Genomic DNA, 27,533 nt, shown 5'->3' on the forward strand with positions numbered 1-27,533 from the left:
GCATCAATTCCCCTTCATAATACTTCAGAGCCAACTAGTAGCCTAGTGATTCAAAATAAAAGCTTAGGTGTTCCATGAACTACCTAACAACCTAAAACCCAGTAGGTACCTCAGTGATGCACAAGTTTTCAGTGAGCAAACACAGGCCAAAAGAGTAACTGCCTAGTACAAAATGACACTGCTCCTTGGTGGCTTGACTCAAGTTAAACCTTAAGACTCTTAAAAAAGAAGACATTTTATATCCTGAAAATGCATTTGCCCATGACTGAGTAGTACAGTAGGTCAGCAACAAACACCTGATTTATAAAGTAACTTTAACTCATATTATAAGCATATGATAAACATAGGAACTTCCACTCAAAAGAATTCCCTGCATCCACAGCAGGACAAGTAGTCTTAGAACAGCCTGATAAACATGAATGAGACAGGTCAAGTCCAAAGAACTTAACTTTAATTAATCAAAACTAAATTCTACGCATATTCATCTTTAAACATCAGAATAATGGGATATTTCGAGTCAAGTATTCTAATAAAAGAGGACATACTAGAAAAACAATGTATGGATCACCTTCTTGTTATTACTCTAATGCAACACACTTACAATGCTCATTCTGGAAAGTATTTTAGATCTAAGTGACAATACTCTCAAATAACCTTTCAAATAAAGATGATTATACATAAATTATGGCATTCTTACTTTATAATGGGTGACTGACACCCACACCACTTAAAAATTTCTCAATTTATAAACGAAATCTGAAAAATTCAGTGCAATAGTTGGCAATATGTTGTGCCCAGTGACTAACATCACAACATCAGAAACTATACCTTTAATTTCCTCTTCAAAGCATACTAAAGATGGGGGAGAGCCCACAAAAACAAGAAGCTTTATAAATTGAGAAGCTACTTACGGTCGGCAGCTTTTCACGAGTGTTTTGAGAACATTTTCGACAGAACTGGAGGAGAAAAAAGCCATTATAAATTAGGGTGGTACATTTTAAGAACACATCTAATTTAATTAGTAAATATCTCCAAGATCTGTTCATAAATTTAAGTATTACCTGTGTACATACAATAACTAATCTTTTTCCTTCACACAGACAGAACTGTAAGGATTAACTACCTAAACTCTATAATCTACTCTTTCCTTTGCCCTCACTTTGCTCATTCTCTGCTGTGACCTAAAGGGAAGAAAACCAGGAAAAGAAGAAATTATTTTCAATCTCTACAAAGTAGGCAGCAATGACCCTACTTATCAATACATCAAAAAATATGTTCGGTGGCTTAACACTTCAAATACTAATTTTAAATTTTTATTCAAGTGCTTTTACATAAAAACAAAGACCAGACAAAATTTGGTGTGTTTCTATGAGCAACTGCCAAAAACTAGTTTTCTGTAACCAACTGATGAGAGTTCTATAATCCTCCAAGGTACTTTATTGCCACCAACAATTATCAAAAAAAAAAAAAAGCAACAGCCATCTTTTAGACCAGCTGCTGTAAAAATTAGTTGAGTAACATTAAAAGCTACAACCTATTTTCCAACTTGTAGGTGGCTCAAGTGAATATAAAAAACAACAAATATTTGTCTATAAATTTATAATAAACAACTGGTTTAATGAAAGGCCAATATGTACTGGTTTAAACACACATAATCAGAATGGAATATTTAAAATATTAACTAGACCATAGTAAAAAGGTCAAATGCAAATAAATAAAACAAAGGGGAATTAGGTAATTTTGAAATGGAGTTTCAAATTAATGTGTGGCTACTTACAGTATGATACGTACAAGTAAAAATAAAGCAAGTCCCCAAATCTCAAGGAAAGAAAATTATGGGGGAAAGGGGTAACTTTCAGGCAGTGCTTCCATCTGATACTTTTTCATTAAGCTTCTTGAAATTCTTAAGCCCTGAAGTCTATCCAATTTCTCTTAAAGCTAAAGAACTAATCTTCAAAGAAATTCCAAGGAATAACACAAACCACGTAATCAATGTATTATATAACCAACAGAGGAAAACTATAATTTTATTACTTGAAGCAGTAGAAATCCTCTCTAATTTCACAACTACTCAGAAAACAATTAACTGAAGAGGAAACTGGGCTACAACTCATGAGATAATTCAAAAATAAAAAAGATAACGATATGGCCAGAAAGCCATCATGGAGCATTTTCTCTGATTGTATCAGAGTGTCTACCTTCTCTCATAAAACAGCTAAGCAGTTCAGAAACACAGATTTTAGTTTAGAGAACATCTAACTTTGCCTGGTGAAAACAAAAAAACAAACTTCTCTCCAACTACGATTAAAACTCCTTGAAGACCACGACTATAATATTTTTTACTTCTGGGCATTGTTCAAGTGTTTATAACGAGGCTATCCACTTATTTATTTACTTACGATGCTCAATAAACATTTTCTGACAAGGCAATAAAGAGCACAGATCTTCGGATCTTTTAGTTTGGACTGAAGAACCCCATTTAGAAACAAATTACAGAATTAATAGGCAAGGTTTAAAGAGCCATCTAATTCCAAACTAAACAGATCAACCTAAAGATTTTAAAACGATAATTCTAAAATGGTAAACTTTCTGTCAAAGGATACCAGTACAAGTAGAAGATCTATAATTCTACCATTCCTAAAGTTTGTGTTCATATTAACTATTCATTTATTGTGCTGTTTCTGTGGCAACTCATTTGAGAGCATAACACAGAAAACCTATTTTCTCTGGTAACTATTCTATTCTACCAATAAACTTCCCTATGTCAAAAATGGTTCTACAAAGTAAGTCATAAAAAAGGCTACATACTTATGTTTTCTACAGTACCCTTCACTCTTCAAAATAGGTTAATTATAATACTTGATAGCTGTCACTTCACTCATAAGAGGAATAGGTATGTGGGAATATGACAGTTCATCCAAATAAAGTCAATTTCAACCCCTCCTTATATATAAGGACCGTAGCCATTGGATTTATGCTCTATCCAGAAAAGGGTACAATCTCTCTAACCTGTGATATCTGTATAGTGACCTTTTGTGATTCTTGTAATCTCTCAAGATGAAGGGAACAATGTTTCTGTTTAAAAATAAAATAAAAGGTTAAGGCTAGATGCTACTAGACTCTAATTTCACTAATTTTCAGAGGGAGTGAATAATCACTACATATGTTTCCAATTTTTGGAAATTTATAACACTAAAGTGATAACAAATCAAAACACTTTTTTTTTTTTTTAATTACAAGGGATCTACACAGGGACTAAGCTTTGGGTGGGTTTTCTCATACCTATTTCTTCTTAGTAAAGGCACGCTAAGTTGAAAAGAAAGCCATAGTATATCATGTAATGGTTCACAGCTTGGACTCAGAGTCAGACAGACTTGAATTTGAATATTAGTTCTGCTGCTTACTAGTAGTGCAAGTTGTATAGCTCCAGTTTTTCAATCTATGTAAGAGCAATAATATCTACCTCTCAGAAAGCTGTTATAAAAATTAAGTGAGACAAGGTAAAGCAGTTAACTGACCCAAAATTAAGCACAATAAATGTTAACTACAATTATTTCATACTTAGCCAAAATAAATTATATTTTAAGAACTAAATTTTTTGTGCTCATTTTTCATTTTGTTTTTATATTTTACTCCTGCCTCACGGTAGCTATTAATTTATGATTTAGAAATCACATCAAAATAGGAAATTCCTCCCCCAACTGCCACCCTACTTATTAAGGCAGAAAGTAAGTTCTTGTCCTAGTTCTTGAGCTCTTGTCCTAGATTTAACAAATGACTCTGTCAGTTTTCCTCTCTGGACTGCAATTACCTTATGATGACATTCTTTATGATTTCGCTGTGATGACATTAATAAAGCAAATGCCAAATATGGAGCAGAGAGGCCTGAGGTAAGGCAAAGGCCTTCGCCTCCAATTCCTCCAGTTACTGAGATAGTAGACTTAGACAAACCTGGAGGGTTATGCTTCCTACCTGCTCCTCTTACCTAACTATCAAGCCAGTAGTCACTTCTAATCCAAAGAAATGTACAGCAAATGATATATCCAACATGAGGGTTGTGTGGACTGCCCACAGACAGAAGTACTTTCACAGCTTCACTTGACAATCCTTCAACTAAAATTTATCTTCAGAACAGTCATACAGACTTTTTGATAAATGAACTGGGAAACTGTAACATTGGTATATTCTATATACTACCTCTGCATTCACCTCCTTATAATTTAATGGTAATTGCTTATATAGTATTTTCTTTTTGTAAGATTGTACTTAAGACTGCATCTAAAAGAAGTCAAATTTACCTGCTTTCTCTAAACCTAAACAAATCAACCATCAATTAGTCAAATACTATCCATCTTATATCTAATCTTTCATGATCTACTATTGCTTCATTAGATCAGCAAGTAGTCATTTTTCAGTCACTTCACACAAATTAGGGTCAAGATAATTTTACCATAACAAAGTTAAAATTGCTTTAAAAAGATCAGTTTCTAAAAAAAAAGATCACTGTAGTACAGAGACAGCTTTCAGAAGAAACACTATCAAGTCATTAACAAAAAAAAACACACAAAAAAACAGTCTGTAATTTCCAAATAAAATAATTTTTTAAAAAGCACACAGAATGTGCCTCAAATACCACGTTAAAAATCATATGGCAAATGCCATATGAATAATCATTTATTAATAAAACTGTTATAAATTTCAACAGGTCCTCAAAGAAATTACTTTCATCACATCATTACCATGTTAAACTCTGTAGCTAGAGATCATTCCTGAGCTACTGCCCTTAACTGAAGCTTAGAATGTAGTCACATGTGTCAAGTTCCTAGCAGAGGTTAAGAACATGTTATTTCCATGTGTTGATGGGGAAAATGAAAGATTTAACTGTTATCTTAAGGATAAGAGCACCAATTCAAATGGTCCTCTGAGAGATCAATAGAGAAAAAATGCCACCAAGAAGAAGTACCAGAAAAGGGAAATAACAGGGAAATCTTTCCAGAGACAAATAAATATGAAAAATGAAAGAGTTTAATACTATATGAGCCCCTTAGAACTATACATAAGAAAAATATATGTACTTAAAAATATAAATATACTTACTTGTATACTTAAAAAGTATATAGATATGCTTAAAATATATTTTTTTTAAAAAGTAAATGCATTATCCAGGCCCAAACTACGCACAATGCAAACATGTAAACCTTTAACGCCAAACACAGAAAAAGTAAAATGGTAGTGATAAGACGAAATAAATTTATATACATAACTCACATATGAATTGTCCATGCCCATTTTGTAAAAGCTAATCTATGCATAATTTCCCACAATTTATTGGTAGCAATATCCTTCATTGGTGTGCTGCCTCCACTTGTAACTTGCAATACTGCTATTCCAATTAAGCATATGAGGTACTGTTTTATGAAATAAAATCATCCCCATAAAATTCAAATGCTTCTTTTATGAAGTAAGCAATTCTTATGTTGCTAGTATGAAGTTCACAACTACCTAGCTCCTTTCCAATTTTGATTTTTCTATTGAATAAAAAATGCTACACAATGTTTCTCCAGTAGAAAGTTGAAACAGATGAGAGTGAAAACGATCTCTGCCCCTGAGGCAAAAGACAAAAGGGAGAGGGCCGGCCCAGTGGCTCAGAAGGTTAGAGCTCCATGCTCCCAACTCTGAAGGCTGCCGGTTCGATTCCCACATGGGCAAATGGGATTTCATCCACAAGGTTGTTGGTTCAATTCCTCGAGTCCCGCAAGGGATGGTGGGCAGCGCCCCCTGCAACTAAGATTGAACATGGGACCTTGAGCTGAGCTGCCACTGAGCTCACGGATGGCTCAGTTGGTTGGAGCACGTCCTCTCAACCACAAGGTTGCCGGTTTCAACTCCCGCAAGGGATAGTGGGCTGTGCCCCCTGCAACTAGCAACGGCAACTGGACATGGAGCTGAGCTGCGCCCTCCACAACTAAGACTGAATTCAGGACAACAACTTGAAGCTGAGCTGCGCCCTCCACAACTAAGATTGAAAGGACAACAACTTGACTTGGAAAAAAGTCCTGGAAGTACACACTGTTCCCCAATAAAGTCCTGTTCCCCTTCCCCAATAAAATCTTAAAAAAAAAAAAAAAAAGAACATAATCATAATGGATCTTTAAAAAACAAAAGACAGAAGGGAGAGAGAAGATAAGGGAAAAAGGGAAGAGAAAGAAGTTTAATAATCCTTGCTCAAAACAATGAAACTTTTAAAATCATACTGTAATGCATTGCTCTTTACGCAGTGGTTTCAATGACAAACAAACAAGGTACATGAATTAAACATTTGAAAGACAGTTAAACGAAGCAACCTTTCACTTCTGATTATAAAAATAGTATTCTAAAAATAGTATGAACACATGCAGTCTGCTGACAAAACTGTTTCAAAATGTGTCAGAATACATCTAAGATGAAAATACTCAAAATATTCCAAAAACATGCCATATTACAGGGCTCTTTGAGGGGTTTTCTGAAATAAAATGTTCGTAAAAGGTTGTAATTTTAGCCTGTAGCCATAAACACTTGCTATACTAGGCGTGCTAAATAGAATCTTAAAAAAGTAAATTTTATGTTTTAAATGATTCCCTCTTAGAAACTCATTGAACAGAGATTACTTCTGAGGAACAGAAAGCAAATGTACTACATGTAGCTCTCCAACTGGTTTCTCTAACATTTCTGCGTAAGAACTAAGACTGCAAGTTTCCTCTGATTTTAACATCAACGGAAGGGTGATGAAGCAAGTGCAAGAGCCAAAGAATTTGAAAGTCTTTCAAAGTTGAAGTTTTATAACTTTATATAGTGTGATCTGAATGGAAATAAGGTAACAGGTACTCCTTTCAAAGGTAGAGGTAAATATATAACAGCAAAAAAAATTACAGAAAATTAGAGAATTAATAAAGAATATTTACAGTCCTGAAAAATGTTTTAAGTATAATTTTTTCTACTTTTTTTCAGACAATTTTCTAATGTTGTCCTACAGTGCTGCCTCTCATCAAGCAAGAGTCTCCTCAAAATTAGTTTCAGATCCCCAGTATTCTTTCCGACCGCTTCAAATAGGAACACACTGTCATTTTTAAAAAGAAGCTGCATCAACAGAGCTGCAACTGTGCACTCCATTTACAGGAGATACACAGCCGTGTGTGTGAGTATTCCAAGCCACTGGACCAGTATGATTCATCTTCTTAAACAGCATTAATTTTAGTCAAGAGATATCTAGGAAAGAAATTTTTACTTATGGAAACATTACTTAATGAGCCCAATACAGATATGCATGTTTAAATAAAATGTAAAACTTCTAAGGAATTTCTCACACTAGGTCTCCTAATGAAGTACCTCAGAGCCCTGGGGAAAGAAAGGAAAGAGGTATGAAGTAGACAGGTTGACAGTACAGGAAAAACAATTGTGTTTTAGGAACCAGAAGATCAAGGTCTCAGAGATTTAAAAACAAGAAAAAAGAAAGCAGTTCCTCAACACGTGCTAGAGCAGAGATAAGAAAACAGGAGGGACTGATTCATAAGGCAGAAAACTTTTGATTACACGGATGCAAGATAAGAGATGGCAACCCCACAAGGCTCTAACCACATGTAGGAAGCATTTTGGAAATGCATGCGGCATTTTTAATTACCACAATCATGGGGGAAGGCTCAATGGACCTTTAGATATTAAAGCCAGGTATATTAGATAGCCTGTAATTCATGGAATAGCCAGACACAACAAAAAATCGTTGCAACTTTCAAATGTCCCACTGCATGGTTATACAAGTTAAAATTGTTTTAACTTAAAAGTTAACTGCTTTAAACATTAGATATTTTTAGCACTGTTTTAATGGACACTGTATCTTCTGGGAATACAACATGTAAATTGAACAAGGCTCCACCACTTTGTTTTGCTGAAAATTTTACCTAGGGTTATTCATTATTCCTGGAAAAAAATCACACCATCATGGCAATTCCAACTCCAACACTTGCAAGACCATATCCCTGTGTATGTGTAGTAGTTGCATGCAAATATGTAACTAAGACTAACAACTGTTTTAACAGTCTTAGAACAAGTGTCACTACATTGGCAATTAAAAGAGACACAAAACATGAGGATATCATAGAATTTCATTAATAATTTTGTTGTTAAAATGCTGTATATTATTTACTGTCATTCATTTGTCACATTGCACAATTTATGTTGTAGAAATTATATATTGCCATTATTTATTTTGGCATTGCTTGCTAGTTTTCAATCTTATTCTGACATTCTCCCCAGAAGTCTACTGCATAAATTCTCTATGATCTCATATATTAATGCTTCTTTCCCCAATTCATCTTTTGCCTCTGTTTTTCACACGCAAATAATGTTCAAAAACAGTGTTTCGTGATACAAAATAACTACACTACCCTACATTAACTACATAATTACTGTGACACTGTTATAAATAAGGTCAGCTGATCTATGAGAACACCAAACTTCCTTTTTTCCCAGTTCAGTAGTCTAAAATTAAAGTCATTTCCCTCTCTTTGGCCATATTTAATTAAGTCTGGTCTGTTATCCTTTATCCTAGCATTCATTTTATGTCCACTCAATGATGCTCTTTCATTTTCTTGTATGTCTTACACAGAATGTGTTCCAACCTCTTCTCTTTTAAATCCAAATATACTCATTCTAAACAGGGCAAAATCTGAGTACCATACTGTGTCTTTTAGTTTAATAATGCCTGCATGTTTGAAATACAGTTTTTATAATAAATTACTTTCCCATTATTCCTTTTATGATTAAGACATTATTTATATTTATTTCTGTCACTGAGTATAGATAATGAGTATAGGTAGGTCATATTATTTATGAATTTCATTTAAAAATAATTAACTACAGAATACACAAAGGGGTGCTGAGTTTGTTAAGAGTTGAGAATAACTGCTTGAAACCAAGCAATAATTTCAGCAAAGTCACACTCTTCTAAAGACCACGAACAGCCATGGTGAAACTTTTAAGGAACAAGGTTTCCACAAGAGCAAGAATGATGTGAAGCTTCAGGAAAAGACATGGTGATTAGCATAGTATCAAGAATGGGGGGGAGGGACGGCGGACAGTTAGCTCAGTTGGTTAGAGAGTGACGCTTGTAACACCAGGGTTGCCGGTTTGATCCCCACATGGGCAAATGTGAGCTGCGCCCTCCACAAGTAGACTGAAGACAACTACTTGACTTGGAGCTGATGGGCCCTGGAAAAACACACTTAAAATAAATAAAAGTTAAAAAAAAAAAAAAAAAAATGTCAAGGTCACGAAAGGCAATGACTGAGGAATTCCTCCAGCATAAATGAAACCAGAGACATGACAATTAATTCAAATATGATCTTGGATTAGTTTTCAGATCAGGAAGGAAAAAAAAAAAAAGCAAGAAGAAGAAGAACCAGGGGAGGAAGTATAAGTACTGACTGACACTTAGTGATAAGCTTTAACAAATTTCCAGGAAAAGGCTGGTACTACTTGAAGAGGAAAGCCATAGGTATTTATTAATGACCACACAGGACTTACAAGGAAGTAGCTGCCTTTGCAAAAGGTAAAACCTGTCAGGGTGGGAAGTATGACACTTGGTTATGAAGAAGCAAATAAAAGACTTGTTGAACAAAATACCTAATTTAAAGACTTTCAGATGCAGCCAAAATAATCAGCCAGGAAAATTTCAGAAAAATAACTGATTTTGAACACACTTTAAAGGTCTCTGAAATCTATGAAATGGTGATTCCAGTCCAAACTTCAATGGGCTCATATTTTAAATGTGCCCAATCAATCGAGTCTACACCGTGCTCCTTCCAGCACCAATAAAACTCATAAGGAGCATTTACAACAAAGCTCTTATGTTAAATTTTGGATTTTCATAATAAATATTTATAAAAACATATTTGAATATTGTACCATTTAGTTTCATGATGAATTTTGCTATTCTGATGGCTGGAAAATAGGTTCACTTGTTTTAACACATGAAATCTTCAGGACATAAATGGCTTCTGACCACTCTATTTGTGACCAATGTCTGAAAACCAATTAGGACCTAAGTTCAGGATCACTTAAGTCATTTTCTTTTCTACTTTTTCCATTTATGTCATTTCACTATTTACTTACCTATGACCTAAAAATCTCTTAAACTCTGCCATCTGCAGTAATTTTCAAAAAATTCTACGGTAAGGGTATAACAAAGGCTGCCCACTTAAGTGAAGCCTGAGGATTAATCATGGATTAAATGAACTGAACTGGGGAGACTTCAAGAACTAATGAAACAATGTAAACATGTCTAGGATTGAGAGAGAAACCACAGGAAAAAATCTTTAAAAACTTAATTTATAGAACAGAAAAAGGAAAATAATACAGGTGTATAAAATGATGCTCTTCAGGAAATGAGTACATATGTATATGACAAACAACTATAGGTAATGAAAGGAAACAACTATTAAAATTGAAGAAAATATTTCCTAAAAGTAAACTTCAATCATAAATAATTTCAGAGTATTTTAAGCCAAACATGCTACAATTGAAAAAATTAAGAACTAGATCACAAATGGACAAACCCTGTTTACAGGAGAAAAGTGATACTTTGCAGTCAAGCCTAAAATTACTATTAATCAAACAGGGCAAATCATCATATTATATTCTGTAAAATCAGAATAAAATACAAAATGTACCACAAACAGAGATCCGGAAGAGTTAGGATATATGTAACAAGAAGCCATCATCAGCCAGAGATTTATAACCTTAATATGTCTAAACATTACTAGAAAATAACACAAACTGAGGACTGTGTATTTTAATAGTTTGTGCTCTAAGAATAGTCAATCACCGAAACTGATGCTTCTTTGAGAGTGTGCCCTCTGGGATGTGGGTGCCTCCCAGAATGTGTAAGACTCCCCTTCTTGAAGCATTTGCTTTACTTGAAGAATTAAAATACACGTGGATATATTATGATGAATGCCAAATGTGCATTACTATTTTAATGACAAAATATTAGATTTCAAACAAAAATCTCTTCTTTCTTTGGTCAGTATGGTGATGTTATCTGTTAAAAGAGATATCTTGGTGAAAAATTCTTAAGTACACTTTTACATATAGTTCATAGAGGGCAAAAATTGTTTTAGTAGTCAAGTTACATAGAAATAAGTATAGAAAATGTGTATTTGCTTGCTTATCTCAAATAACGCAGTATTTCTCAATTATGGTCAAACCCCTAAAAGCCCCCAAGCGCTCCCAAAGAAGTACTTTAAATGGAAATACTTACTTAGGAAACCAATTTAATCCCAGGTGCTCCATCTTGGAATATAATATTCTTTCTACCATGTCATAAAGTGGTCTCCAAGGTAACTCTAAATCATCTCTTGAAAGAAGTTCCTTTTTCCTAATTAGAAAAAGGTAAACACACACATATATGAATGCACTGGTGTGTGTATACCACACATACTACTCAGGAAGGACAGTTGCTAAATGTTGCTGTCATCACAGTGGGTTTTGCTTTCCCCATCCACAGTCCACCCACTGGCAGAACATGGTAGGTAGTAGGAACAACAATGCACCAGATTCTTGCTGTTGCTCAAACCCCAAAGAGCACCTGGTAAAAGGGGGCATTTAAATGTGTACCACCATCACTGTTGATGAAGTTCTTCTTTTCCCACACTACCTACCTATGGGGTAATGTTTCCAGCATTGTGCTGGGTGCCTTGGAATAAGCAAAAGAATAAACGATGCCTATCTTTCCAAGGACCGCACAACCTATATAACTAAGATAATTAATATAAATGAAACAATCAAACACATAGTTCAATGTGTGCCAGAGAAGAGAAGACTTCGTGGAGGAGACAGAATTTTAATTAAAAGGTTAACACATATAGTTTAAACTTATAAAGTTTTCTGCAATCTTTATCCAAACTGGCAATTTTGGACTTGACCTTCTCACCAAAGAACACTTAGTTCTCATTCCCTAAAACCTCTCAGGAGCAAACTAAAAAACCGTATCAGAAATCACAGGAAATTGACTTACTTTAACAAGTTGATCAAGAGACGGGCGAATCCCTGCATCATGCTGATTTCCAGTTTTGGAATTGATACCAGCTCATACAATAACTTGATAAAAAGAACATGATCTTCTTTGCTAAATTTTCTCCCATAAAGTCGAATATATCTGGAAGAGAAAAATCAATAAGGCCTTTAAAAATGGGTATGGTGACACATCCATGTTTATTGCCGCATTCCTCACAAGTAACCGTATGGAAGCAACATAAATGTCTATCGATACATGAATTGATAAAGAAAATGTGGTATATACACACAATGGAATCTTATGGCCTTAAAAACTAGGAGATTCTGTCATATGCTCCAACATGTGTGAACCTTGAGAACATTATGCTAAGTGAAATAAGCCAGTAATAAAAAGACAAACACTGCACAAATCAACTTATATACGGTATCTAAAGTAGTCAAACTCATAGAAACAGAAAGTAGAATGCTGGTTGCCAAGGGCTGGGGTGGAGAAACGGAGTTGTTGTTCAATGGGTATAGGGTTTCAATCATGCAAGATGAAAACAGTTCTGGAGATCCGTTGTACAACAATGTGCACACAGTTAGCAGTACTATACTGTGCCCTTAAAAATTAAAAGGGTAAATTTGTGTTTCTTACCACAATAAAAAAAATATGTGTTGTAACACCTTAATTTCAAATGGCTTTGATGTCAATCATTTGATATCCGCTCATCATTATGTGGGAAAGAATTATTCTGTATTTTAATTAAGAGATTACGAAATAAGTATTTTATTAACAAAAGGCTTACAATGATAATTGAATTCTCATTAATATTTAATGACCCATTAAACCACTGCTGTCTGATAGTTGTATGGTCCTAACTGGCCTTTGGTCATAAGTAACCTGAAGAGCTCCTCTGCCCCCTTTCCTTTTTTAAGCAAGGAAGTGCTCACTCAAGATAACGATCTACTTAGAACTCCATGAAATTACTTAGAAACAGCATAGCGTTATCACAACATAACTAAATAAGAAAAGAGAACAAGAGTACAAATATGTTTATATCTGTTTTAACCACAAGAAATCTTTGAAGAATGCATATAGCTTACTTAGAATCCTGAAAAAACACAGCAAGATACATACCCTATACCATGTTTCCAAGAAGTAACTCATAATTATAATAAAGTTACTATAAAAAAATGTAGTATTTTGTCTCGAAATTACGTATTTTCAATTTTTTAACTTTAGAGAACCAATGTAATCACAAGCATCAACTATAAGCAAATTTAAAGAAAATGTGTTCCAAAAAAGTAAGAATGACTCATCATTCTAGCATATTTAAGGATTCAGAAGTAACTAAAACTTAAGTAACCAAAACTTACTTAGAACAAATTACCAGATACTTATAACAATAAACTCCTTTGAGGAAGACAATTTTATGGACAATTAAATACATAAATCAACACAAGAGATATTTATTTTTCAGCACTTCCACAACAGATCAAATTAATCTTATGTTTAACTTCTAAAATTAAGATACCTGTTTTCTTTTTCCAGAAATTCTTCAAAATTCTTGGTCCACTATCAGCACTCTTTTTCTTTCTCAAACTGTTATGTATTTATTTAGCTCTTTTCTGTAGCTTCAAGGTATAATCCATGATTACATCTTAGTACTATGTGACAGGAGAGTATGGGAGGCAATGAGACTTGAGATACTGTTCTGTCTCTGCCAGTAGTTACTGTGAAAGTTTCTTAACAACTCAGGGCTTGGTAATGCAAATGGATTAGTGAAGACACACACAGAGACCTTAAGCCCAGGGCTGCATGAGGTTCTTCAAGCTGCTGAATAAACGATACAGCCTTCTAAAGCCTCCCTCAATTTCACTCTAAACTTAGAATTAAAAGCTAGAATCTGGACGGCCCTGTGGCTCAGGCAGTTGGAGCTCCATGCTCCTAACTCTGAAGGCTGCCGGTTCGATTCCCACATGGGCCAGTGGGCTCTCAACCACAAGGTTGCTGGTTCTACTCCTGCAAGGGGTGGTGCGCTGCACCTCCTGCAACTAGCAATGGCAACTGGACCTAGACCTGAGCTGCACCCTCCACAACTAAGACTGAAAGGACAATGTGAAGCTGAACGGCACCCTCCACAACTAAGATTGAAGAGACAACAACTTGACTTGGAGGAAAGTCCTGGAAGTATACACACTGTTCCCCAGTAAAGTCCTGTTCCCCCTGCCCAATAAAATAAAAAAAAAAATTAAAAAGAAAGAAAAAGAAAAGCTAGAATCTTTTAAATGGTAATTTAAAATGAAAACCCTATCGCTAAAATAACGGTACACACTTTAAAAGATAAAACAGAGTTCAAAGAAGCATTCCTTGCTTTCAAGTGGCGACTTTAGGCCTCACCAGGACTCCAGATGCCCCTGGGGTTGTACACTCACTCTTTCCCCCTTTTGGCTAGGATACTTCTATGGAAAAATTGGAGAAATGCTGCTTTAAGCCACTGAAATAACTACAGCCTGTTGCTTTTACTGCAATAGAAAGAGAACTGTGTGCTTAACATTAGGGACATAAAATTCACTAATTTATTACTCAATTTAGTCCTAATTATAAGAGACCAACAGGGGGATTTTAGAGGAACTAGAACTGCGAACAAAACTAGAGATGTTAGTGGAATTGCTGAGAAACCTTTTATTTCTCCCTGTCAACCAGCAAATAGCTCTTGCCCACCAGAAAGTGGTTCTGCTTTCACATTTCTCAAAATGCAGTCCAAGATTTCTTCTGAAGATAACAAAAAGTACTAAAGAAGAAAATTAACAATTGGTCTTCATTAAACTTAAGAACTTCCTTTCACAATAAAACACCATTAAAATGAAAAGCTCAGTCAGACATTTGGAATACATATATCTGACAAAGAACTTACATCCAAATTACATACGAACACCTTCAAACCAATAAGGAAAAGACACACCCAATCAAAAATGGGCAAAAGACTTAAGACGCTTCTTAAAAGACAATATACAGATGACTAATAAGCATGAGAAGCATGAGAAGATATTATTATTCATCAGCAAAAGCAAATTAAAACCACAGTAAGGTCCCACTTCACACTCACCAGACTGGCTAAAATCTAAGTGTTAACAATACCCAGTTTGGGTGAGAATGTGGAGCAACTGGACCTTTCATATGTTAATGTGGGTGTATAAAGTGGTACAGCCACTCTGGGAAAACTGCTTGACGTCACCTAGTAAATGTCTATTACACATTAGACTTTAAAATGCATATTCCTTGGCTCCATCTTAAATCTAGTCCATCAAAAATATTGAGTGCTACATGCAACAAATAAAGTTTTTTAATGAAATTTTTAAAAAAGGTACTGAGAGTGGAGAGTAAGAAGCTTCATTTTTTTAAAAAAAATTACTCCAGTAGGTTTTCCTGTACATTTATATTCAAAAATCCCACTAGACCAAACGTACAGGTAGTCCACTCCCTTTTTCCAATTAATTTTCACATTAAATTTTAGGACTAAGAATTACTACGAGATGTCTCAAAATACTTGAAAACCTTGGTAACGGTTATGATTGAACTTTTGAATTGAATACTTCTTAAACTATCCAGAATATACAGATGACAGGTCATTATGTTCCATCCTCCCACAAAGAAGGAAAAAAAAAAGTACACGATAATACAAAACAACCTACCTTTCAACTGTTTCCTCCTTACAACCTTTTAGTGTATTAATCCAATGTTTTAATTTTCAATCTCAAGAAAGACAGAGGAATACCAGGGACAGTAATGATTTAAGAAAACATACAATACTGTCAAGGTTTTTTCTGTTATACATGTTGAAGATAGGTTACTATACATTACAAGGAAATTTAAAGTAAAATATAAAATTATTCAACACTATTGAAATGAACAAAGAATTAGAGCTTGGCCAGAGGCTAAAAATCTTGGTTTTTCAATACAAGTTTTGTCATTCATGTTATTTTTCTTTAAGTCAATCAAATGGGTTTCTAATCCATCTAGATCCATCAATAAAGTAAAATTAGCATAATTTCAGAGGAATTTCAGACAATCTATAAATATAAAACATACAAGACACTTCGCAATGATATTTTACCTTAAGTAAATGCTTTATTTTGGGTAGTTTTACTCAGAAGACAAAAAATGGAATTTTAGCTTGAAAATTTTAAAAACTTGAAATAAATCATTTTTCTTAAATCCCACATCTAGCAATAGGTCCTAAGTAAAAATTCAGAATATCAAAGTCAAAATACCAGAAAGATTTTCAATGCACATTTGCAATAACAAAAATCTCCTCCCCCCCAAAAAAAACTAAAAGTCTAATATAAGAGAATGGTTTGCTAAAGTGTAGCTTATGCCTTTAGACTATAATGCACTCTTTTAAATTTATGTTTTCAGAGAATTTCTTAGTGGACGTGAAATGGAATATCATAAAAAAGCAAGATAAAAACATATACAATATGACTGCAACTAAATAAAAATACGAGATTAAAAGATAAATGCAAACACCATAAAATGTTACCTCTGGGTGGTGAAATTGAGTGGTTTTCATGTTATTCTATGTACCTTTGTTTATTCAAACTTTTCTAAGGAAAACAGGCATTATTTTTTTAATTCAAATTAACATGTAAAAACATTTCATATCAATTTTGTTGTAATGTTTAAAATCAGGTAATCAATATTTCCACATTTCTACTATTAACCTGATAAAAATATCCCTTATCAGTGACTCCTAAGTCCTATTTAAAAAAGCATAGGAGTCAACTTCTATGGCTCTCACTAGCCAAAAACAACGTAAGAGTGTGAATCACAGTAATTAACTGCAATGGATGTCTAAATTCATAAGTTCATAATGATACTAAAAAATACAAACACAAACAAAAGAAAACCTCACAGACCCTACCTTTGAAGAATGCCAAGGAATTAAGTCATTACCTTAAAAACTGGTAAATAAAGAGAACCAATCAACCAGCAAGTCTGACACTCAGAAATTATACCTCAGGATAAATATATAGTTAGCGAGTAAACGTTTTGTAACAACTCAAGGTAATAAGCATGCAAGGTCCCAACGTTTCGCAATCGCTACTGGATGTAGGATGGCTACCAACCTCACAAAAACAGAGAACCAGGGATCACGCATTTCCTGATACCACCTATCAGTCTTGAAAAAGAAAATGAAATTTTGTGTGCTGAATAGGAGCAACGAAGTCAATCATTGTGTGTCTTTAACATTTCAATTTGACTTCAACTGAAGGTAATCAGAATTATAGAAGTAATAAAACTGACTTTAAAAGACACAAATATTGTGAGCTTACAGAAACTATGCCCTTTTCAATCTTCTATGGAACACTTGGTCATAAACTAGGCCCCAAAGAAAGCCTCACTTAATTGTAACCTGTGGGATTATTCTAGCCAAGTAGACTGATTATGATAACATATAAATTAGAAAATCCCAAAGAAGTATAAAAGAAAAAGAAACCAAATCATTTTAAAATACACACACGAATCTAAATAGCCAATATCACACTTAATTCCCCCTCCAAGAGGCACTTCCTTTTAAATCAGATTCAGGACAATAATGACTATTCTTACTGTTATTATTTAGCATTATTTTGAATCTAGACTAAAGAGTAAACTAGGAAACAAGGATACCCAGTAATTGTTTCAAGAAAGGTAGAACTGTATGGTATCAATGCTGTGATTATACCTAAAACATGTAAAACCACCAACTAAAACAAACAAACAAACAAACAAAAAAACAGACTAGAAAATCTGCAGAATGTGTTTTTTAAAAGCAGCAGCCTTCCTGTATGGGATCCAGATAAAAAATAATGGTGGTTGAAGGAAAACTGTTCCATTAATTCATAATACCAACAAAAAGATTAATTAGAAATTTCTCTAAAAGAAATGGGAAGGAATTACATTTTAAAACAATAAAATTGTACTAAAATGTAAATTATTTGAATAAATGTTGATATATATATATATAGTGTCTTAATGCCTGGCAGCTAGGATTAAATGACAAATATTTTATAGCAAGGAATACTACCATGACCACTGAAATCCCTGAACAACTCCAAAATTTTATTTTAGACAGTAACTTCAAGTCCTCCTTCTACAAAAAAATGAATAAATAAATACACACTTTACTGTAGCTATATCAGTTCCTGTCTTTTCTTTCTGTTCCTAAGGCATCACCAAATTTTTTAAAAATTTTAAAGGCAAAATTAGCAGAAAAAACTAGAGGGTCAGGAATGAATTTCTTTGACTTTATTCCAGGGCTAAGTCCTTTGTCATTACACGTAATATTAAAAATGCAGATACAGCTTTGGACTACTAGAAACAGTGAGGAAACAGACAGAATGAAGGGCTTCCTCATAAACCCACCTTTCCTTCTCTTTTCAACTACCTGTTTGTTCAAAATGTATTTCTAGAGCAAAGGACATGAATGGGATGAGAGTATGATTCAAACAGTTCCTTTAAGCCAAGAACTCACCACAATCAAAGATGAAGGGACACATAGCAAGAAAACTAAATATACATTAAGGGGATGATACATTATTAGAGTTTTGTGATTCTTTTTATTTTAACCAAAGTTTCACCATTTATAAGTGATCACTGAATTGAATCTTGAAAAATTAAGAAAGCTGTCATCACTCTCAATAGGCAACCCAAAGTCAAGACAATCTGAGCCATTTGGGGAAAGAGGTGGGAAGAAGCACAGGAGACATCTCTAGGTAGAGGAACAAAGAAAGAACAGTGCACTTCTGTGGCAAGAAGGCACACTAAGAGACTGTTCCTTATTCTCCCATTTCCCTTCCAAAGAGGTCAAGCTGAGACTCAAGAAAGGGGATACACTATCACAAACAACAATAAAGGATATTAATTCCAAGGGACTGCTGGTATGCAACAAAGGCAAGTTAGGTGTTATCTAAAGTGGGAAATGTCTTGTGTTTCCATTCTAGTTTGCTTTGCAACATTATAATCAACATTGGATGGCCAGATTATTGATTTCAACACAGTAGCCAAGCAAGCAGGAAAGAACATGGTTCAACAAGTTTGCTGAGAATTCAGAACTGCTCTATGTTAACCCCTGGAGCAAGTAATTTAATCTTCTGTGTATTTGTAAAAACTGTGTCATCAGAAGGCTATGTGATGGGTAATCAATTAACGTACATGAAAGACATTAATTTCATTGTTCTGGAATGGGGCTCCAGGTCCCAGTTGTTTGTTGTAAGTTTCCCAGGTGTCTCACCACGTTGGAGAACCAATGCCCCTTTGCAGACTGACAGGGACACAATATATCCTTTCAAAAATCTATTTAAATCATTAAAAAATGTAATATTATCACAATCTGTTTCAATTTATATTTCTTTAATTAATCATGAGGCAAAACATATCTTAAGATGTTTGTTTACTATATAATTATTTTTTTGTGAATTATTTGTTCATATCCTTAGAAACCTATCCTTTAAGTTTTCCTCTTTATAAAGTCTTCCTTCATTACCAACCAACCAAAAATGCTATCTCTGTCCTCTCTGCCCCTTAACAGCAACTTGCACCAAACTGAGTACTTTTTACATTCTATCTCATATTATAGTTAGGTATGTATATATTACATTTCTTTAGATGACTGAAAGATACTTGTTGTCACACCTCTACAACACCCATTTAGCCCTCGGCTCTAACTAGAAATGAAACAAAGTAGACATTCTGAGAAACATTTTTTCAACTTACTAAATATACAAGCAGATCTTGAGGAATATACTGGGCTTAAGTAATTATAGCTCACCTGGGGCTAATTCTCCCTCCTTCCTTCTGCCTCCCCCCCACACTCTGGTTCAAGTCTTATTTCTCAGTCTAGTTGTGTAGGACACAGCTCCCTGGCCCATGCTGGTATTATGAGCATTTCGCATCCCCCGGCTGAGGCAGTGGGTCACCAGTCATCCATCAGCCACTCACAACAGCTCATGCCAACCTCTAGCTGCTCATGGCAGCCCAGCTCCAGGGAGAGCCGTTGTTCACAACCTTAGCTGTAGAGGACACAGCTCACTGGCCCACGTGGGAATTGAACCCGCAACCTCGGTGTTGGGAAAACAGCGCAGCAACCACCTGAGCCACCGGGCCAGCCCTATAGGTTTATTTTTAAATGAAAGTCTTGGTCAAACTCCCCGGTGCAACCAATATAATCTGCTTTCTTCTCTAACCTTCTTAACCTTGCCCCCCTACCCCTTTGGGTTATGAAACACTAAATCTTCCTTAACCAAAATGCTTCCCTCCACTTCTTCGGTTAAATATATACTTTCTTTTGAACCCAGTATTAAAATAGATCTCATTCTAGATTTGTTTTCTCTATTTGACTGTAAAAGTAACAATTCCTTAGAATTGCATAATGCTTTGATAGTTTTCAAAGAACAAAAAAATAGTTGATTCTAACATTACTGAGTACCTATGAATATATACAACACTGTACTAAATGCTGGGAGTGGAGGCAAGGAGAGATAAATATGGAAGACACTGACCTCAAGAAAGATCACAGCAGAGAGAAGATATGTACACAAATACTTCAAAAGCATGAACAAGGGATGGAGAGTCTGCACTGAAAGGGAAGAAAAGCTGAGCACAGGCCAAATACGGCAGTGGCCAACCTCAGGATTCCAAGTGAGAGTATTCATAGTATGTGCCACTTTTAACATACCCGTGGTGATCTCAATGAACTAGTTGTTGTTGTTTTATTGTTTGCTTGCTGCTGCTTTTATTGCTATGTTTACAGTATGAATGAGATTCTGATCTAATTTTCTACCAAAGTTGGAAACAGATTTGGATTTTGTATTAAAAGTAGAAGGGGGGGTTCACTAGAAATGAGTCTCACTTGACAATAAAAGTTAACTCCCAAGTTCCACAATAAGGCAGGTTTGGAAGTGTGCGTATTTACTAATAAACAAGCATCCCTTAAAAAAACAAGAATTTGCTTCCATTTCGCTTCAATTAAGAACATGTATTTCAAAGACAATTTTATTTTACAACACTGCAAGACCACTTGGGGAAATTGTTTTTAAGTGACATTCAGATCTCAGAAGAACTACTAATGGTACTGTTTTACTAATTTTTCTCACTGCCTCGATAGTGTGTTAAAACACACTGGTCAGAGTGAGATTATTTCTTTTATTTTAGGTGATGGACTTAGCATTCTTTTCTTTCCCCAAATTTCTTGATGGATTTACACACCTTACCTCATTTATCCTAAATGAACGGAAATGCGCACTATTAGAGTACACTAGAACTTCCCCAGAGGGCAGAAATCTTCCACTGATATTCAAGTGCCAAAAAGTGCCTGGCCATACAAGGCACTCAAAAAATATTTTATTCAAGGACTCCTGCCTTTACCACTTTGTATCCAGCTTTGTCTTAACCTATGAATATCAGTGCCTTTGTTTTGTTGTTGTTGTTTCTAATTTAATTGGGGAATACTGGTGAACAGTGTGTATCTCCAGGGCTTATCAGCTTCAAGTCGTGGTCCTTCAATCTAGTTGTAGAGGGCGCAGCTCACTGGCCCATGTGGGAATCAAAGCTCATGCTGTATCCAACTGAGCCATCCGGCCATCCTAGTTTTTTAAATGACACAATTCAAGGGAGCTCTTGTTACACCAGGATTGATTCTGTATCTCCCAAGTTAAGTGTGTGTGTGTGTGGGGGGGGGGGGGGTAAGAAAGATGGATGCCATAATATAAAAATGTTCCTTAATGAGCTTTTTTTCCACCTATGTCCATGAGGTCTATTTGTAGTAAACCTTTGACAAAGCAATGCAAATGAAATGGAAACTTTTAAGTAAAATAACAAATTTTGCAAAGAAGTAACACTTCACGGGGTTGATCAATGTGATAATGGATTATTGCTCATTTTTTAAAGTCTGATAATGATATTGACTTTTTGGGTTTAATTCCTTTTCCTTTAGCGCTTCACGCTGGAAGCACTTACGAATAAAATAATGCTTCAAAAATAGTGGTGGGGTGGTAGTGAAAGGAACAGGATAGACCATCAAGTCGATAAATGTTGAAGACGGGTGATGCATACATGGAGTTCATTATATTGTTTCCTTTGTATATGTTTGATATTTTCCATAACAGAAAAATGTTTAAAGCCAAACATATAAAGAATAACATCCAGTTAACTAGTGAAGAGAAAACTGACCAAGTATTTTAAATGAATGATTAAGAGAGGTCCCTGGAAAATGGGAAGGGCCTCAAGTATTGTGTTTGTGCGTGTGTGTGTGTGTGTGTGTGTGTATGTGATATTGCTATGAAAAATCAAGTGTGTGCATGTGTGGTGATAGGGAGTATATAGGAACTGTTCTGTTTGTCCTATTTTGCTCTGAACCTAAAACTGATCTAAAAAATAAAGTTTGTTAATTTTAAAAAACTGAAGGTGAAGGACAGCTTATTGTGCTGAATAGCACAATACAACTTTGTCAGAAAAAATTATGTCCCCAAAATCACTTAATACATTTATTTTGTTTTTCTATGGAAAGTCATCTTTCTCATCACAAAGAAACTTTGGTTCCCATTTGCATGTGGTTACAAAATAACAAAGATAAATCTTTTCTACTACTTTCTCTAACTGGTTTTCCCTGGTGAATGTGGTAATTTGTCACGATTTCAAGATTCTTTAACAAATAAAAAGTATTTGCATGTATTGTGTACTTCACAATTTCAACACTCAAAACATTAGATACACTATTAAGTCCATCATGTCACTGGGCAACTGAGGTTCAGTGGTTAGCATTTTCTTTCTTCGCCCAAACAGAGATAATATGAATTTGGGTGCTCCTGTGTTCACATTATTACTTTTCCCAAGAGGAGGGGAGTGTATTTGATAACTCATATCTTAACTAAATTTAAGTTTCCAGTGGTTATATAATCAAATTAAATACAATATGTAGTTTCAATGGGGATAATCCAACTTCTATCCAGGAAAGCTACATACAGCTCTTAATAATAAACAAGAGAGCTAGTTTCAGTTGCAAATGAAATGATTCATCAGTATAATAGTCATTTCATTACAAAACAGCACAGACTATAACATTGTAACAAACAAGGGACCTAAATTTGCTTCATAATACACCAAGCCCACACACTTCACTAAAATCAAATTTGTTTGAAAAAAAGAAAGACAAAAGAAAAGATCATGAATGGAGTAAGCCTGTAGGAAATAGTAGGCCCGTTCACTTGCTGCCCCTCCTTTTCCCCTTCCTTCCTCCAGACCAATTTCAAGGAACACAGAGCTAGCCTAGAAAGACCCTAAGGGCTAGTCCAGTGAAGTTTTTCAAACAATATGTGTTGGAGCCCTGAGCAGGCTTCAGGGGGTTCTATTATCAATGAAGTGTTAACACAGAAAAAATAATCAGTGCAGTTTTACTCTACTTAAGGAATCCAATTTTGTGTTTAAGATTTTGCTTTCATGAAACGGTCCACTGCTAAGTTTTTAGTTTGAAAAAACACTAATAATTTATACTCCCATTTTCCTAAAGCTAAGAGAGTTTAAGGAAAACCAAGACAATAATGTTGGTGGCAAAGCCAGGTACAGATAAACTAAGGTTTTAGGACTAGACCTCACTGCCTCTCATGAAAGGTACAGAAGAAAGGCAAGGCAGAAAAAGCAATTTTCAAGACTACCTTTCTTCAACTCCCTTTATTCTTCACCTGGGCCATACCAGTTGCCAATACCTTTCACTTCCTGTCCACGAGCTATCTTTACTGCTGTTTTCCAAAGACCACTAGTAGTTTGTGTCTGTCTTCTCTAATTTGTTTCCTTGCTTCTTAGAAAATGGCCCTGTGATGAGTTATGTTACACAATCTCTTTTGAAGAGGAAGTTCTAATACTTTAAACTGTCTGTACAAGAGAATTTGTGTTATTTCACAGGGCCAATTTTTAAAACACACAGAAATAACCTTTCTTCACAGAGATGCGAAACAGACCCACAAGTCTCAAAGTGGATTGAAACAGAATTATGACATCTACAAAACTGAGGTAAAACGTTAAAAAGAGGGAGGCTGAGTGTCTTCGAAAGGAGAACTCTACCTCCACCCAGATCTGCGACGCTCAGATTAGGGGTGTACACTTCTGGTGGGGGATCCAGCCCCAGTGCCTTTGAACAGCATTTACACTCTGGTCTTCTTTAGGAATGTACTTGGTACTTTACAAACTGCTCACAGTCCTCGTAGAAAAATACACACTGGCTTATTTGAGGCTCTACAGGATAAAAAATAAAATCATAAAAACCACAGCAGGACTGTTTCTCAGGAATTATTTAGTCCAACCTCCTTGTTTCTCTCCCAAGAATACCGAAACACATGATTAAAGTAACTTTCCACAGTCACAGAACTCGTGGGAGAAATTAGATTTTATTTTCATTACTACTTTCCATTCTTCTACAAAGTACTAAAATATAATCACTACTCAAGTAATTCCCAGCTATCATCACATGTTCTGGCATCATTTAGATGTACACTTGTGCAATGCACACAAGACTTAATAAACAAGCACAACTATAAACAGGTCACCTTAACATGACTTAGAAGGAAAAATAACACCCAAGATCACAACATGTGCCACCAGGTTCAAATTGTCTCATAGGGCAATCCCAAAAATCAGTTTGAAGCACTTACCCACTGTTCCAAAGTAAAATTCTATCTGACAGCATTTCTTGCTGGTTATTTAGAAATAAAATGGCTTTAAGTTCACAGTATTACGCCATATAACTACAATCTTGCCCTAAACACCAAGGGTTGTCTCTATTGTACTTTTTGCCCTATCTAGGTTTTCACTTAATAAGCCAAAAATAATAAAACCCTACGTGATAATTTGCCAAGCTTAGTAATAATAAATGTCAGAAAACAATACTTAACTATGCCTGTGTAGATTCTAGATTCATTAATCCAAATCAGACATGCATTCACAATTGGTATATTTATGTATTACACTTCTAAAAGGAGCTGTTTGTGTCCCCCCAAATGGTTATTCTCTGGCAAATCCAATACAAGTGATTAAAATGGGGAATTGCTGGAACTGGCAAAGTAACTTCATTTATGCCTGAGTAATAGAAACACCCAGGAAGGTGCACTTGAAAAATCATGTGAATTTCAATCATTTATAAAACATTCCCTGTTTTAACTAATAGTGGTTCTTCTCCCTGTTGCATTTCTTTTTCCCCCCCGAGTCTGCTGCGTATCTGAACACCACAAACTTCACTCTCTAACCAAGAGGAGAGATGTTAACCTTGACATTTTATGGTCACTCTTTGAAAACGGTAAACAAACTGTTTTAGTTTTGCTTTTTAATTAAAGGGATCATTGTTCCCACCGCTACCACCAAGTGACGATGAGAAATTAGTCAGAGGCTCCCTAATAATAGACATATAAGAATCATCCTGTGAGGAAATGTAGAGAAGACTATTGCATTACAAAACCCTGAGTCATCACCCAGTTCACTCAGCAGATTTGGGTAAACACTGGATAGGTGGCATGTCTTAAGTATTCATCCATCCATACCCCTACGCATGAACATACAATGTTACCACATTTTATGTAACGAACCAAACGAGACAGGCAAAATTTTTTTTAAAAAGTTTTTCTGACACAGGGAAGATGTCCATCTAGCAAATAAAATCTCTATCCTTCCCCCCACAACTGTATTTTACTCATTTCTCCAATTACAGTTCGCAGCTAAAAAAAAAAAAGTAATAAAAGAACATAACTCCTGAAACTGATGTAGGTAATCGACAGTTATCTCAGCAACTCAAAAAGTAACAAACCCAATACTAATAACGCCCAGGACAACCTGACAGTTCTCCTCTCTTTTGCGTAGTATTGTACATTTCCAAACAGAAGTAACATACACTTTTCCCGGTTCTAAGACTCAACCTTCTCAACCTTACTGTCTAGTATGCAGCCTAAGTGTGCGCTGAGGGCTGATTTTAAAGCAATCTTTTCAATCAAATTCACAAAGACCGAGCAGGCCCCAAAAAGTAGAACCTGCAAGCTCCCTACGGCCTCCTTCCCATTCAGAAAAAGTTACTACAAGCGAATTGAGGGCTATTTAGAGTCGGGGATCGTATGGGGAAGAAAGCACTGGAGGAACTAGGAGAAATCAAGAGTTGCTCCGCCGAAATCGACTCCTTTCTGCTCCCCTTCCCACAGGGGCAAAGATCCAAGAAGGACCCTTTGGGGACTGCACATCTCTCTCCCTCGGGGCCCGGCAGGTCGGGAGACAACAACCCAAACCCTGGGGAAAAGCAGCAACGGCGGACGTAGAGGACTGGGAGGACCGAGGAGGTCCCGTAGGAAAGTGGCTGGGAGGAGGCTTGAGGGCTTCCGAAGCTTCTGTTGCGACCCTGGGACAACTGCACCGGCTCGACACGGTCAGAGTTGAGGGTCCAGCCATCAGGGGCGGACAAAGAGCCGCCCCCACCCCCGAACGCCGTCTCTTGGAGCCTTTGCCCCAGACCCATCCTGCAGGCCCGGTCACACTTACGTGGAGAGTTTCCTGGTCCAGAAGAGGCCCCCGGGCCACAGCTCCTGGAGCTGCACGGCCCGGCCCAGGTTCCTTTTGATCTGGGCCAGCTGCAGGTCGGACTCGGCGTCCAGCCGCTCGGCGTAGGGCAGCAGCTTGTTGTAGACGATCTCCTTCTGCGGGACGAAGGCCCGAGGGCCCGGCCCGGGACACCCGCCTGGCTCCGGGGGATCCCCGCCGCCCGCCCGCTCGGCCGGCTCCATGAGCCCAGGGACACCCCTCCACCCCCTCCCACCCTAACCCTCCCCGGCCCCCACCCCTCTCCGGGCTCCGCCTCCTCTGCGTCGTCGTCGCCCTGCGGCCGCCGGCGGCCCGTCGCCCTCGGCCCGACAGCTGGGCCCCCTCCCCTGGCCGGCTCGCTCTTAGTCCCGCGCGATCCCCAATTCGTTGGCGGCGGCAGCGGCCGCTCCGCCTGCCCCGCACCGGCTCGCCTGATGACGCTGCAGCCGCCGGGCCCGGAGGTTCCGGACAGGCCTCAAGTCACTTCCGGGGCGGGGCGCGGCGACGGCGTCGGAGGAGGTGGTGGCGGCGGGGGCGGGAGCCCGGGGGGCCTCGCATTTGTCGCCGTGGGCCGGGCTCGGAGCCCCCACTCTCGGGCCTGACCCGCCGAACGCGAGGCTGCCCCACCGGAAACACGAGGCCGAATTCCAAGCTATTGTCCTTCCTTGGCTGGTGTTGGGCGCTCCTGGCGTCTGCCTCTCGAGGGCCCTTAGTCGCCGTTGCCTCCGGCAGGGCAGTCGGCCTAGTTCCCCACACCGCGTGTATGGAAAAACCTAGGTACCCTGTATCCATCCCTCTTGTTATTTATAGATTTTTTTTTTTTTTACTCTGTCCCTTTTAAGCCCTCATCTTTCTGGTATTCTCCTGGCTGCCCTCATTCCAAAGAAGGAAATAGTTATTCTTTCAACAAATA

General features: G+C 36.7%; 1 protein-coding gene across 1 annotated transcript in view; it reads right to left on the reverse strand.

Annotated features, from left to right (window-relative positions):
• The window catches only part of PSME4 (proteasome activator subunit 4), an 87,552-nt gene extending 60,707 nt beyond the window's left edge, over positions 1-26,845 (reverse strand). Inside the window, exons 1-4 of the mRNA XM_019719483.2 lie at positions 26,582-26,845; positions 12,050-12,190; positions 11,294-11,410; positions 912-956 (exon numbers count right to left, since the gene is read on the reverse strand). Coding sequence (XP_019575042.2) covers positions 912-956; positions 11,294-11,410; positions 12,050-12,190; positions 26,582-26,823 — 545 coding nt within the window. The 5' untranslated portion in view covers positions 26,824-26,845. The remainder of the gene's footprint in view (positions 1-911; positions 957-11,293; positions 11,411-12,049; positions 12,191-26,581) is intronic.
• Between the last annotated feature and the right edge of the window lie 688 nt (positions 26,846-27,533).

The sequence above is a fragment of the Rhinolophus sinicus genome, linkage group LG05 (assembly GCF_036562045.2).
Source record: "Rhinolophus sinicus isolate RSC01 linkage group LG05, ASM3656204v1, whole genome shotgun sequence".
NCBI classification, from domain to species: domain Eukaryota; kingdom Metazoa; phylum Chordata; class Mammalia; order Chiroptera; family Rhinolophidae; genus Rhinolophus; species Rhinolophus sinicus.